This window comes from Oryctolagus cuniculus, chromosome 1 (assembly GCF_964237555.1).
Source record: "Oryctolagus cuniculus chromosome 1, mOryCun1.1, whole genome shotgun sequence".
Classification (NCBI taxonomy): Eukaryota; Metazoa; Chordata; class Mammalia; order Lagomorpha; family Leporidae; genus Oryctolagus; species Oryctolagus cuniculus.
Window position 1 is genome coordinate 901,845 of NC_091432.1, and position 14,681 is coordinate 916,525.

A 14,681-nucleotide genomic window follows, 5' to 3' on the forward strand; every position below is an offset into this window, starting at 1 on the left:
TGAAAAATGTATACTGAAAACTACTATCACTGAAAGAAATTAAGACAGATGAGTTGGTGGAGAGATGTACCATGTTCATGGACCACAGGACTCAACTCTGAACGCGCCGTTTTCTCCAGCTAGATCTACAGTCAGCACAGCGCACAGCGGAACTCCAGTACGCACTGTTGTTTTTTTTTGGGCAAAAAGGGACAGCTGATCCTAAAAGTGATATGCAAATTCATAGGTCTTAGAATGGGCAAACACAATTTGGCAAAGGAAGAATGGACTTGGCAGATGCACTGTGCTTGATTTCAGAGCTTACTGCAAAGCTGTACCGACCAAGACGGCAGAGAAGGCTTGAGGCAGGCACAGACCCCGAGCAGAGCTGGGGCCCAGGGTGAACCCCACGTGTGTGGCTGACTGGTTCCTGACAGAGGCGCCATGATGACTGAGAGAGGGAAACATGCTCTTTTTGGCAATTGGTACCGCGCAACCATTTGTAAATTTATCAAAGTTCGTGAACCAAACAAGAAAAACTTAAGACTGTCTCGTGCCCACTCCAAAACGACCTCAGAAACAAATATAAAGCTGAATGCAAGTGTTCGTCTATACAGCTGCTGGGAGAAAAACAGCAGAAAATATTCAGGATCTTGGGTTAGGCAAAGAAGTGTCAGAACGTGCAAGTCATGAACCACGCGAGCAGAGACGAACTGGGCTTCCTCAGGTGAGGAACATGCGTGCCGGGGGGCCGGGCCCGGAGACGGAGGACACAGGTGCCAGTCTCAGGGGTGCATTTGATCAAGGGCTTGCATCCTCAACACTGACTGAACACACTGCTTAATTAGAGTGGGCAAGGGAGCTGGGTAAACACGCCCGCCCGACAAGGCTTTGAGCGGCTAATCAGCACATGAACAGTCGCTCAACAACGTCGTCATTAGGGGATGCAAATCGACCCACAATGAGACACCACCTCAGGCTTGAAAGGGCTGGAAGGGAAAAGGCCAACCACACATGGCCCCCGGGAGCCGGGGAGGAGAAGGTGGGGGGAGGTGACGCGGCACGGACCCTTGGAAGCTAAGCAGAAACTCCCCCTGTGCTTTCTCAGCGACACGACCAGACCAGACCATTCTAGCGGGGACTGAAGATTCAAGGAGGCAGCGGGCAAGCTTGCTCCTAGACAGGAACACAGCACTGCACCACGCCTCCAGGGCCCAAGCCCAGATCATGCATTTCTCCACGGACCTCAGGATGGACGTCGCACAGACCCCTTCCTGTGACCGTGCGGCGGGATCACTGTGAAATCTCCCAGCGAGAGTAACGGCAAAAATCACGGGAGGTCCCAACCGGGGTGGGAAAAGTGCACAGGGAAGGCTGAAGTGGCGCAGCTGTCAAACCGCGGGGCAGCAGCCCGAGGGGCAGCTTCCGGGCCTGACTTCGAGGTCCAGAAGCTTTGAGCGTTAATTATCCAACTTGGGAGGTCGAAGAACAGCAAGACCACCTGCAGGCCAGGAAACCAGATGGGCAAAGCAAAGACAAAACCTGCAGCGTCAACAGCTCGGTGCAGACGTCCTTGTAATCGGTGAGCGGGTGAGTGGCCGGCAGGCTGCCCGGGGCGGGGGAAGGGAGTCCTGGCACAAACACACGGCCTTCAGGATGGAGAGGGGGAAAGGTTGACCCTGCACACGCTCAGGTGGGAGCAAACGCCCGAGAATTTGAAAACAAGGGAACACAGGGGGTTCAATGTCAAAACTGACACACAAAGAAATGGAGACCCAGATCGGCCATTCATCACCACAGAACTAAAAATTCCCCAGAGAACGCCAGGCCTGGAACGGCCTTAAGGTGCACAGAACATTCAGGAACAAGTCAGCGTCACCGTCTACACAACACCCTGACGCCCAGTGAGGCTGCTTCTGTACCTCGTCCAATGCCCCGTGAGGCCAGGCGGGGGGTGAGAGGTTAGGTCGCACCTGCCTCTCACCCATCAGCACCGACCTGGGTGCTCATGGGGGATTTCAGCAGTGCCTAGCAGCATACAGCAGGAGGGCCTGGTGGGCGGCGGAGCCGGTGGGGAGAGGGACCCGAGCAGGAGGTGGCGGAGGGCTAGGACGAGAGCAGGGAGACACACCCAGGAGGCTCTGGGAGCCCGGTGGGGGCCGAGAGTCTCAGGGGCCCCCGGAGGGGTCCCTCGGGAGTGAGGGTCAGGGTGGCAGCGTCTGTGTCCCACGGGAGGGGAGGCAGCTGTGGGCCTCCTGGATCTGGAACATTTTCACCCAGAGACAAGGGCTGTGGGACAGGAAGCAGCAGCGGAGTGTCGGGTGGTGGGGGCCCCTTCCCAACCCCGCCCCCTGAGCTGGGGCGAGGAAGCCAGGCCTCTCCCGTGTCCTGCTCTGGCAGAAACACACTGGCAAGAAATTCCCCAGCCATGTGCTCCTGGTGGGTATGGCCTGCACCACAAACAGGGCCGGTGCTAGGAGAACCTTCCAGGACAGCAAGGAGGGCCCGGCCCCCCGACTCCAGCTGCCAGCCCTGCGTGGGTTCTGGGGTGGCCCACAGGGAACCCCGGGGAGCGAGGACACCTGCTCCTCCCCACCCTGCCCCTGCCCCCTCGCATCCCACCTCCCTGTCTGTGGCCTCACGGGGTCAGGCTCGTCCCCTAGCTCTCCGAGACCTTTCTGGGCCTCCGTGTCCCTGCCCGTGCAAGGGGCGCCTTAGAGAGAACGAGAGAACGAGAGAACGAGGCCTTCACAGAGCGAGGCAGCGAGACTCGGTGCCGCGAGCCCGGAGCCCATGGGGCGGCTTCTGTGAGTTTTCCACACAAGCACTGGGGAGGGGCTCACACTCGCCCACACGGGGAGGCCCAGGGGCAGGGTGGGGGTCCCGGTCGGGGGTCTGCAGGGCAGAGGCGAGCCCGAGCCCCTGCGGCCGGGAGGAGGGGTGGAGCCGGCCTCACAGCAGAGGCTCTCGGGCCCACAGCGGCCCCTGCCCCGCTGCCCTTCTCAGCGAGGGCCTGGGAGCAGCTGGGGCGGGGGCGGCTGGCGTGGGCGCCCAGGGCTGCTGGCTGCTGGATTTCCTGTCCCCGGCTCCCCAGTGGCTGCCGTGATGGCGACTCTGGGCCCGGCCGCATGGCCTCCATGCCCTCTGGGCCCAGCCAGGCCCTTCCCCACCGCCTGTCGCCAAGGGGCAGTGCTAAGTGGCGGGGGCGGGGCCGGGCAGGCTGCCATCCACTGAGCCCAGGCCTGCCGGCGCTGCCTCTGCACCCTCCATCGGCCTGTGACAGGCAGCCCGGGTCCACGTCAGACCCCTCGAGCGACCGAGACTCAGCAAGAAATGTGGGTGCTGCCCACGGCCTCAGGGACCCCGGCAGGGACCCCCACCCCCGGCCTCCTCAGTGCGCAGAGCTGCGCCCGAGGACCTCCTGCGTCCCTACCACCTGGCCCTGCGCCCGGCGTGGCCGAGGCCACGAGGGGCTGGGAGCCGCAGCCCAGCTTTGTTCCTGGCCCTCGTGCCTGGGGGTCAGCGGCTCGGAAAGCATGTCTCCTTGTTGTTCGGATCTGACGGAAGGCGGGCATGCGGTTCTGCACCCCGAGGCCAGCGCCGGCCCCACCTCAGCCCACCACGCTGGCCTTGGCCAGCCCAGACCCCAGCTCAGACCCAGGGAGGGGCCTGCTGGTCACTGCTGCACCCTCAAAGGACACCAGGCCCTGTTCCGTGCAGCAGTGGGCAGAGCCACAGGAGAGGCTGAACCGGGCCCTGGCGGGGGGGCTGCAGGACTGCTCATCTGGAGACGCCGACCCCACAGGGCCCAGGAGCCCAGCCAGAGGTGTCCAGGGTGTCCAGGGGCGGCCACTGCCCTTCCCGTGAGGGCAGCTGACGGGGATGGTGGGAGGACGGGCCCATTGCCTGGCTCCCCCATGGCTTCCTCGGCTATCTCCTACCCGCGTGCAGATCCCGCTGTGCTGGGGACGCCAGCCTGGAGCCACCAGACCGGGAAGAGTCACAAGCCCGAGCCGTGGTGGTTCCTGGGCCCACCCTTCCCGGACGCAGCACCCAGCCTGCCCGACAGACCCCAACCCCCACCCCGGGCCAAGTGCCTGGGAAAAGCTGGTGCCGGTGTAGGCCCCCGTGGGGCTCACGGGCCAGGGTGCCCCGTGTCTGAGCCTCGGCCCCTGCGCTCCCTGCCTGCTCCTGCTGCCCAGTCTCGGGGCCCCACGGCCACCCCAGGCTTGGGGCAGATTGCGGGGCCTGGGCTGGGGGGCTGGGGGGCCACCCAGGGCCCCATCCCTCCTGCCCCGCTGCAGCCGGGATGGACTGGGCCAGAGCCAGGCGTCGCCGGGGAGACGGAGCGGCAGACGCATGCCCTGCCCCACCGAAATTCCTCTATTTTTAGCCTCTCGGTTACTTTCAGATAAAGTCCATGCGGCCTGACGAGCTGTTCCACAGATAATGGCCGCTTCAGACCACGGAGGCTCCGAGGGCCTGGGAGAGGCTCTCGGGGAATCGCTGGAGAGGGGTGAGGTTATCCCAGCGGCCAGCGCCCCGGCTGCCAGCAAGGCCATGTGGCTGGCCTGGGAAAGGGGGAGAAGCGGCAGCCCCACTCCCCCCCCCCACCGGCAGGGCGTGGTCAGGCCCCCGGCGGGGGGGCCACGGACACCCGTTCCACCTGAGCCTATCCGCAGACCACACACTGGGGCGCAGGTGAGCAGGAGACACCCGCCCCCTCCCAGGAGCCGGCTTGGTGGGGCTCTGAGCTCTGCTGCTCCCAGCGCTGGGCCTGGTCTCCCTTCCACTTGGGGTGCAGACCACGAGAGGGGCCATCGTGAAGTTCCTGGCCCCTCCTCACCAGGGCAGAGCTGGCCCCGGGCTCAGAGACGCCCCCAGCAGCAAGGCCTCTGGTTTCTCTGTGCACAGGCGGGCCAGGGGCGCCCCGGGGACGGCACTGCCCACCACCATGTGACGCCCATTCCCGCGGACTCCAGGGAGAGGCTCATGGGTACCCGGTGCCACTGCCAGCAGCGGTGTCACGTGCCACTGGCCCAGCTGAGGGAGGGGAGGAGAGCTGTGGACCCCACGGCCCGACCCAAGTCCTGTGCACACACAGGGGACGGGGCAAGGAGCAAGATGCTGCCCCGGGGGCGGTGACCGCCTGCAGTGCTGCCGTGCTGAGACCCGTCCCGGCGCAGCCTACCTTGTCTTCCACCCGGTTCAGGCGGGCGCCAATGGAGTTGCTGCCGCGGTCCTTGCTCTTTTCTGGGGGGTGAAACAGCGTCAGGGTTGTGGGCTGCCAGGGGCGGGGGCCTGGGGCTGGGGAGGACGTCGGTCAGGGGCCCGCGCACAGGCCGGAGCCCCGTGCTCTGCTCCTGACTGGACTCCAGGCACGCAGACCCGGGAGCAGCGATGCCACAGGCATCCCAGGTGGGAGACCTGTGAGTTCCCGGCTCCCGGCTCAGTTCTAGCTGTTCTGCACACGTGCGCGAGGCCAGCAGGTGGGCGTGCGCGCGCTCGCTCAAACGAATAAAGTAAAAACACCGAGCCCACGTGCAGTCTTCTCAGCGCTCCTGCCGTGAGGCGCCAGGGAGTGGCGGAGGGGGAGGCGCGGGACCGGGCACCTGGGCTCCGGCCCTGCTCCACGGCCAGGTCCGTGACCTCTGCGGAGCCCGGCAGATGGGGCCAGGCGCGGCTTGCTCAGGAGGCCGCCAAGCTGCCCACTCTGCAGCTGTGCTGTGCACCCCCAGCCACAGGCCACCGCTGCCGGAGCCATGAGCTGCGGCTCTTGCTGGAACTTGACCTTGACCCCCAAGGAACGGGGCTGGTCCTGTGCTTCCTGGCCTGAGTCGGCCCTGCGTCCCCAGGACCCAGGGGTCAGCCGTGGAGCTGCGGGGCACGCTGCGTCCCCAGGTCGCGCCCCCTTTCTGAAGCTCCTCTAGACGGCACACCCACACCCAGCGCCTGACCTTTATGCCCTGAAAGTTGGCCATTTAGAGGGACCCAGGGGGTGCTTAGCGACTCGGAAACCACTTCACCCCACCCCCGCTCCCTGGCTTCAGGCCCTGGTGGCTGCTGTGGCGGTGGGGCGAGGCTGGCACGGCTGCAGAGACACACCTGAGATGGGGACGAACAGGGACGGCTTCCCGATGGACTGGTCCAGCCTGGGAGAGAAGGAGGGAGAGCAGCTCACGCCGGGCCCAGGCACCGCACAGACACCTGACCCGCGGAGGGGGCCAGCTGATGGGCCCCTCCTCTCGGGGGCACCTCCACTGCCACCCTGAGCCCCGAGTGACGAGGGGCAGTGCTCAGATCACCCCTTAGACTTCCTCCCTGGGCGGGGCCGGCGAGCACAGGCCCTCTCCCAGTTCACGGAGCTGGTTCCCAGGCTAGCCTACCATGGCGGTTCAGCTGGTCAGACTGGGCAGCCCAAGGATGGCGCTGGGGAGCAGCCCAGGACCGGGGCCAGAAGCCGGGAGGCGCCCGACGGTCAGGGCCCCCAGCTCCAGGCCCAGGGTGGGTGGGGCTTGGGATGCTGCTGAGGAAGGGGGAGCAGGTGCTGTCCTGCTGGGGTCTCCCCCACCCCTCTCCATCCTCTGAGACCTGGAGAGGCAGAAAGGAGAGACCCCAGTTCTCCCGCCATGGGTTAGAGGCTTGGGGAAAGACTGGGCAGCTGAGGGGGACAGCTCCAGGCTGCCGCACTCCCCTGCCGCTGGCTCAGGCTGCTGAGGTGGGAGCTGGGCAGGCCAGGTGCTGTGGGTCCTACTCTGCTCTGTGCCCAGCAGGAAGGCCCCGCCCACAGACCTCTCCCCCAGCCCACAGGCCCCTCCCCCGGCCCAGGGCCCCTCCCCCAGCCCACAAGCCCCTCCCCCGGCCCACGGGCCCCTCCCCCAGCCCACAAGCCCCTCCCCCGGCCCACGGGCCCCTCCCCCGGCCCACCTTCTCTGCAGTTCTTTGATGCGCACCATGAGGTTGAGGTGGCCCTGGGAGTACTGCTCGATGACGTCACGCACGTCGTAAGGCTTCCGCGCTTGCTGCAAGCCAGAGAGGTGTGTGTCATGTGCCCCCATCCCTGCACCTGGTGGGCTCGGGATGGGGGCAGGGACAGGGACCTGCCTGCGCTGCGCGGCCCCAGGCCCAAGGTCCAGCCTCTCAGGTGCTGGCTTCCTGCTGCTCACCCGCGGGAGCTGCCTGCTCCCTCTTCCAGACCCCCAGTCCGGGGGCTCGATGGCTTTGGGGAGCTGCCCCAAGGCCAGGGCAGACAGCAGGGCCCCACACCCACACTGCGGGGAAGCTCAGCTCTGCACAGCCCCCACGGCCTGGGCCCACAGCCCCCCTGCGCCTGGGCTGGGGAGGCGGCACCAAGCACCTTCCCAGGCAGGCCCGGGCCCGGCCCGCGGCGCTCGCTTGGGGTGATGGGCATCTGCTTGGCCTGGGGCCACCTGGGGTGGGGCAGGGCACCCCGGGGCACTCAGGCTTGGCGCCAGCTCTGAACCCATAAATGGGGTTCAGGTGACATCAGCAGAAACCACAACAAAGAAGGTGAAGCTTCTCGTGATGTCAGCAAAATACAGCCCGGCCTCACCCAGGCTGATCTGACGGCCCGGAAGCCAGGCCACAGCGCGCCAGCAGCCAGGAGCTGGGCTGCCATGGCCTCAAGGGGCCCAAAGCCTCAACCAGCTGGACAGAGAGGGCTCGATGGGGCCAGAAGAAAAGCAAAGGGTGGAGCTCCGACGTGGAGCTGGGCAGCGGCCAGGACAGCCTGCACCGCCCCGTCCAGCGGCCAGGAGAGCCTGCACCTCTCTGCCCGGCGGCCAGTATGGCCTACACCGCTCCGTCCGGCGGCCAGGATGGCCTGCACCTCCCCGTCCAGCGGCCAGGACGGCCTGCACCTCCCTGCCTGGTGGCCAGTATGGCCTACACCACCCCATCCGGTGGCCAGGATGGTCTGCGCCACTCTGTCCGGCGGCCAGGACAGCCTGCACCTCCCTGCCCGGCGGCCAGGACGGCCTGCACCTCCCTGCCCGGCGGCCAGGACGGCCTGCACCGCTCCGTCCAGCGGCCAGGATGGCCTGCATCACCCCACCCAGCAGATTACATGCTGAGGCCCTTTGGTCTGCTGGGCCTCGGCTGGTGACAGAACAGCTGCGCTTGGGCACAAGCTGGTGGTGACATGGCCAGGTCTCAGTTTCTCCTTGTGTACTGCGCAGATGCTGAGCCCTGCCCCTCCTCCCTCCTGTGCGATGCAGATCTGAGCCCAGGGAGGGAGGTGAGGAAGGCCAGGGAAGCCCAAGTAGGCCCCACAGCTGAGCCGGGGCCTCAGCCTCTCTTTGACACACGCGTGAGATGGCCATGAGTCCAACCTGCCTACTCGTGGGGGCCAGAGAGCCTAGGACGCCCACAGCCATTCCCGGTGGACCCGAGAGGCCAGGGCAGGCGGTGAGGGTGGGGGTGGTCCAGAGCCCAAGGTGCTGCGGTCCTGGCCTGGGTGGGAGCTTGCACACTGGACCCCCGCAGAGCCTGGGCACCTGTGGGCCATGTGTGCAGGTGCCCTGGGTGTGTTGGGGCCTCTGCAGACGCACAGGTGACCCCAGGTGCGGCTGTGGGAGTGGGCGGCGCCTCCCAGTACCCTCACCCCAGCCTCACCTTGCCCAGGGCAGGAAGCCCCCGCCAACACCTGGCAGACGACTCCGTGGCACCAGGGCCTGCTGAGACCCATCTTGGAGCCTATGGGGTCTTGCTGGGCCAGTGGGGGCTTTTGTCAGCGGGGGCAGGGCTGGAGAGAGGAGCTCTATCTCCTCCTGGAGTCAGCTCCCCCAGCAGGAGCCTGAGGTGAGCTTAGACAATGCCGGCCTGTCCAGACTGACCGCCGGCGGATGCCAGAGTTCAAGGCAAACTTGAAGGGCTAAGAGGCTCTGGCTCCTCTGGCCAGACAGAGGGGCGGCTGGCCAGGGACTTATCGGCTGGCAAGGCAGGCGGGGGGCCTCCTGCGTGGTCTGCAGACCCTGAGGCCAGCCCGGGGTGGGGCCTGCTGGGGCTGCAGGTGACTGGTGGGGCCGGGGGGGGGGCAACCCCTCCTGGCAACTCAGCCAGGAGAGCCCAGCCCCTGCCCCGGCGCCTACTGCCTGGTTCCTCAGGACCCAGGGAAGGAGAAAGCAGGAGGCGGGGGTGGCCTGGACATTCCGGGAGGGCCACAGCCCTTGTCTTGAAGCAGCGAGCTGGACCTCAGCCTGGAAGGGGGAATGGCTCTCAGCCAGCTCAGCCGGCGCCCTGCCCCCCCCCCCCCCCCCCGGCCGGCCTGTGCCTGGTGTGGGCTTGGGCTCTGTAGGACCCCGGCGCCGAGAGCAGCCCCCAGGAAGCCCAGTGTCCACCCAGGAGAGTCCTGTCATTCCCTCCGGCGGCAGCAGGAAGGACACAGAGGAAGAGGCTCCCAGCTCCTGCAGGGGCCAGGGGTCTCCCCCTAGAACGGTCCGGCTAGCCGAGAACAGCATTCACCAGGACTCTGACTGTGGCAGTTAACAAGGCCCAGGCCCTGCCAGGACACCGGGCACCGCTTGGTCCATCTGAGCCATCACAGCCCCCAGGGGTGCTGGCCGCTGGCCGCTGGCACATGGACTCTCCCTTGAGGGTCGTCCTGTGACTGCTGCTGCCGAGGCTGGCGAGGGGGGCACATGTTCCCTGCCCGACCCCTGAACTCTTACCCCCCATGGCCATCACGGAAGACCCTGCCTGGGGCTGCCTGGCAGGGAGGGTGAGGGTCTGTCCTGACCCCTGCGGGGAGTCCAGAGGCCAGGGTGGGCGGGGGCTCTGCTGAGGGTCGTGGCTTGGAGGTGGAGGCTGGGGTGCCAATGAGACACCCCTCCCCATCCCTGCTTTCTGGAAAGAGAGTATTCCTCCCTGCCCCCAGGCACCCCCGCCCCCACCAGCCCCTGCAGCCCCCACTGCGGTGGAGCTGAGCCTGCCACTGCGCTGCTTCTCTGGCGGGCTGCTCACAGAGCTCCGGCCCCACCCCCCACTCACAGAGCTCCGGCCCCGCCCCCCACTCGCAGAACAGGGTCAAATGTCCCCTGAGCCACTGGGGTGGGGGTGGGGGACAAGAGCACTGGGCTGGCTCAGGACAGGGTCTGGGGGCTGGTTCGGGACAGGCTCTGCCGCTGGGGTCTCTGTCTAAAGTTGCTGTGGACCCGTGGGGGGCGGGGCGGGGGCGGGGTCTGAGCAAGCCAGAGCCTGCCAGGCTGCTGCCTTCTTACTGTGCCAGAGGAAGGGCTCAGGTCCGGTTGGGCCTGGGTGGGGGAGCCCCTAGGAAGGCTCAGCTGTCCTGGGGGGGCCTGGGGGAAGCCCCTGGCTGTTGGGGGTGGGGGAGGGAGGTCCTCCAGGGTGGGGCGTTTGCTGGGGGAGGGGAGCCCCTAGGAGGGCTTTGCTGTCCTGGGTTGGGGGGCCTGGGGGAAGCCCCTAGGAGGGCTCGGCTGTCCTGGGTGGGGTGGGGAGAGGCCTGCGGGGCGGGGCGCTTGCTGGGGGAGGGGTGCGCCCAGGAAGGGCTTGTCCGGCTGACAGGGACTCACCTGGAATTTCTTCTTGGCCACAAAGTACTGCATGCGCCGGATGACCTTCACGGTGGCCCGATGGTGCTCCCGCAGCCTGCGGGGACGGAGAGGAGCGCGTGAGTGCTGCTGCACCCTGGAGCCTTCCAGAAACAGGGTGGAGAGCTGCGAGGCCGCGGCCGGGAGAGGAGCCTCGTCCCGGGGGGAGATGGCCCCGGACGAGGGTGGGGGCCAGGCCCTGGGCTCACAGTGGTGGCGCCTCTGGCCTGGGGCAGGGTCTGAGACGCCCCCCCGCCCGACCTTCTGCGTCCTCCGCCCCCCCCCCCCCCCGCTCGGCCGCGGCCTCTAAAGCTCCTTCTAGAAAGATCACGAAGGAAGGAGATGCAAGAGAGGACACAGGCGTGTGCGGGGCAGAGGCTGGGCGAGAGCCCAGCACCGGGAGCCGGGGGCTCAGCTTGCCCCTGGCTCCGCCTCCTGCTGCAAACACTGGGCGCTAACACGCCACAGGAGCGGCGCGGAGGGCTCAGGCCCCAGGGCTGAGGGACGCTGGATGGACGTGAGCCCCTCAGGGCTGCGCCTGCCCCTCAGAGCACAGGCGTGGGGGAGGGGGGAGGCTCACGGGGCTGGCGAGAAAGTGGAGTCCAGGGCATCCGAGACGTCCGGGACATGCAGGGACGTGCGGGGACAAGGTGCTGCCGGCCAGGCCCCGGCCCTTCGTGCCCTCTGTGGGCTCCCGAGCTGCATCGTGGGTGAGCGAAGGCCCTGCTCTGTGGAGAGCTCGGCCAACGGCACCACCCAGCAGCACTGGGATTCTGAAGCCACCGGGCAGGGGCTCTCAAGTGACCAGAGCGAGGTGTCCCGCCAGGCCCCACAGGGAGGTGACGTCCCCAGGCCGCCAGAGCGCTCCACGTGACTTCACAGAGACTGAAAAGCAAGGAACACAGCAACACTCAACGCACTGCACACTTGCCGCTGGCTTCCCCTCGACCTTATGACTGGCACAGCAGCGAGGATGCTGGGAACTGACACTGTGTGTGACGCAAGCCACTGAGATGGGACCAGGGGAACAAACCTGAGCTGGCTCGCCGAGGAGAGCCGGGGGCTCCAGCCGACGGCCGGCGCCACCCCAGAGGCATGAGTGAGGCCTCTTAGAGCTTCCACCCTGGGGGCGCCATGTTGAGACTGCAGCCGCACACACTGCCCCAGCAACGCCGGCAGAACAACCTTCCAGCTGAGCCCAGTCCACGTTCTGGATGCACAGGACTGTGGGCCAAGATCACTGCTGTAAACCCTTAGGTCCAGCAGCGAGAGAGAGCTGATGGGCGCCTGGGACTCAGCTCTGGACCCCACTGTCCTGAGCCTCTGCCCCCTGCCCTGTGTCGGTGCCCCACACGATACATGGACGAATGCTCCAAGGAGCAAATGCAGCCCTGAGGGGGGCTCAGCCCATCAGCGTCCCTCATCCCTGGGGTTTGAGCCCCCGGCGGCTCCTGCCTCACGCACGGCTGGGCTGCTCCAAACGCGAGGCAAACTGAGCCCACACAGCCACCGCTGCTGCACGCGGCCCCGGCTCATGCACAGTGCACACAGGGTGTGGTTTGCTTCTGCGTGCAGAGGAGGACGGAGTGAAATAACCACGATAAACAGTCTCAAGGAAACAGGCAGAAATATGGGAAGTTTCAGAGTTCTCCCAAAAGTTCATGAAACGTGAGGAGGAAGGATTTTCATTTGGGTGCAAAAACTTTTTTTTGACTTCTATGCATATTTCTTCCAAAAGCTCATGAAAATACACATCAGAAAAAAACTACGCAGGATTTAAAAACATTGCGGCAAGATAAACCTATGCTGTGAGCCCACGTTTCTGCAAACTTTCTGAAGTACCTTCACAGCAAGTGGAAATCCCGGGGCAGACAGGGCCACCTGGGAATCAGGGAGGCAGCAGACGGACCCGCGACCAGACGTGACACGAGCTGGAAGAGGCCGGCCAGCTCAGAGCTCCGGCTTCCGACAGAAGCACAGGAAAAAGATGGACCAAATGCACAAGGAGGGTAGGGGGGAGGCGCGTGGCGTGGCCGGTTAGTACCTGCCTGAAGCACCAGACTGCCAAGCTGCATGCACACAGCCCTCACACAGTGGGGACAGAATAGGGAGGGGAGGGGTCAGGCGCAGGTGAGCGGCGCTCCAGGCGGACCGAGGCACACGCGGGAGAAAGGCGGCGCTGTCCCAATCAGGGAGGTGCCGTTCAGCGCCCACACGCAGCCTCAGTGCAAGCTCTCGGAACCGGAGGGTCTGGTTGGAACCGGAGGGCTCTGGTCAGAACTGGAGGGCTTTGGTCGGAACTGGAAGGTACTGGTCGGAACTGGAAGGTACTGGTTGGAACTGGAGGGCTCTGGTCGGAACTGGAGGGAGATGTGACCATCTTCATTAGCGGCGGGAGGAGAGCAGCCACAGCTGGACCACGTGAGCAGCAGCCAAAGCGCAGGGGCACACGCAGGCCGCCGCCCCGCGACCACGCCATGAGGCTCCGTGAGAGCCCCGGAACACTCGGCTTGAAGAGCGAGTGCAACACGGCTCAGGACTCAGTTACGCCTCCCGTGCCCTCTGACTGTGGAAACGGGGGGAGAGGCCCAGGTGAGACGGGGCTGGGGGCCGGCCGGCCGCGGGCCTGCGCCCCACATCTCGGTGCCCGGGTCTGAGTCCATGTCCGTGTCCGGCCGCCCTCTGCAGCTTCCCTGGGAGGCAGCGGCTGCAGCGCCACCCTGAGAAGACCCACACTGAGCTCCAGCCGCTGGCTCCGGCCCAGCCCTGCCCGCTGAGGACCCCTGCGGAGGAAACCACTGGACGGAGCTCTCCCTCTCGCTCTCTGCCTCTTGAATGAATGATACACAAGCAAATCAGTAGAACTAGAAATCACCAAATTTTTGGGAAATTAATCTTTTTTTTTTGACAGGCAGAGTGGACAGTGAGAGAGAGAGAGAGAGAGAAAGGTCTTCTTTTTCCATTGGTTCACCCCCAAATGGCTGGTGCACCATGCTGATCCGAAGCCAGGAGCCAGGTGCTTCTCCTGGTCTCCCATGGGGTGCAGGGCCCAAGCACCCGGGCCATCCTCCACTGCACTGCCGGGCCACAGCAGAGAGCTGGACTGGAAGAGGAGCAGCCGGGACAGAACCCGGTGTGCCGGCACCGCAGGCGGAGGATTAGCCCAGTGAGCCGCGGCGCCGGCGGAAATTAATCTTAACAACCCAAGAGTCAAAGAAAGGGATCTAAAATGATTCAGGAAACAGTTTTGAGTGAAAACGCGACACGTTCAAACCTTCAGCTAAGCAGGCTCCGAGGCTGGTGAGGACGCACAGGGTGTCTCAGGCCGGGGAGGCTGGAACCCATCCCAGGGAGTTCAGGACACAGGCAGTGAAACCCGGGTGTGTGTGTGTGTGTGTGTGTGTGAGAGAGAGAGAGAGAGAGAGAGACGTTGAAGAGCAGCAAGTCGGTGACACGGAAGACGGACAGCTCGCTCATGAAGCTCACAAGCCAGAATTTGGCTCTCTGGAGGTCCAGGAATGTTGAGAAGCTTCTATCAAGAATGATAGAGGGGCCAGCGCTGTGGTAGAGCGGGTAAGGCCACCGCCCGCAGTGCCGGCATACCATACGGGTGCCGGTTCGAGTCCCGGCTGCTCCACTTCTCAACAGCTCCCTGCTGTGGCCTGGGAAAGCAGTGGAGGATGCCCAGGTCCCTGGGCCCCTGCACCCGCGTGGGAGACCTGAGGAAGCTCCTGGCTCTGGCTCGGCGCAGCTCCGGCCGTTGCGACCAACTGGGGAGTGAACCAGTGGATGGAAGACCTCTCCCTCTCTCTCTCTCCCCCTCTGTAACTCTGACTTTCAAATAAATAAAGTCTTTAAACAACAACAACAAAAGACTGATAGACACGGTCGCATAAATTACTAGCATTAGAAATGCAATCACAGCAGCTCTAGCGACATAAAAAACCACCCAGAGGATCTTACAAACAAAATATCTCAGGTGGCTTAGATAAGACAGACCAGCTCCCCAAAGACACGAAATAAAAAGGGGATGCAAGAAGAAGTAAGGATACGTTTTCCCAAATTAAATGAGTTAAACCTGGAGTTTTAATGGCTTCCTGTGGAGAAAACGTGCCGCCTAGATGGCTTCGCCGG

General features: G+C 64.9%; 1 protein-coding gene across 4 annotated transcripts in view; it reads right to left on the reverse strand.

Annotated features, from left to right (window-relative positions):
- The window catches only part of KCNQ1 (potassium voltage-gated channel subfamily Q member 1), a 275,100-nt gene that overhangs the window by 44,260 nt on the left and 216,159 nt on the right, over nt 1-14,681 (reverse strand). For all 4 annotated transcript variants that reach the window (XM_070058232.1, XM_070058305.1, XM_070058251.1 and 1 more), the window contains 4 exons: nt 10,530-10,605; nt 6,907-7,001; nt 6,085-6,131; nt 5,171-5,232 (listed from right to left, as the gene is read on the reverse strand). In XM_070058232.1, coding sequence (XP_069914333.1) covers nt 5,171-5,232; nt 6,085-6,131; nt 6,907-7,001; nt 10,530-10,605 — 280 coding nt within the window. The remainder of the gene's footprint in view (nt 1-5,170; nt 5,233-6,084; nt 6,132-6,906; nt 7,002-10,529; nt 10,606-14,681) is intronic.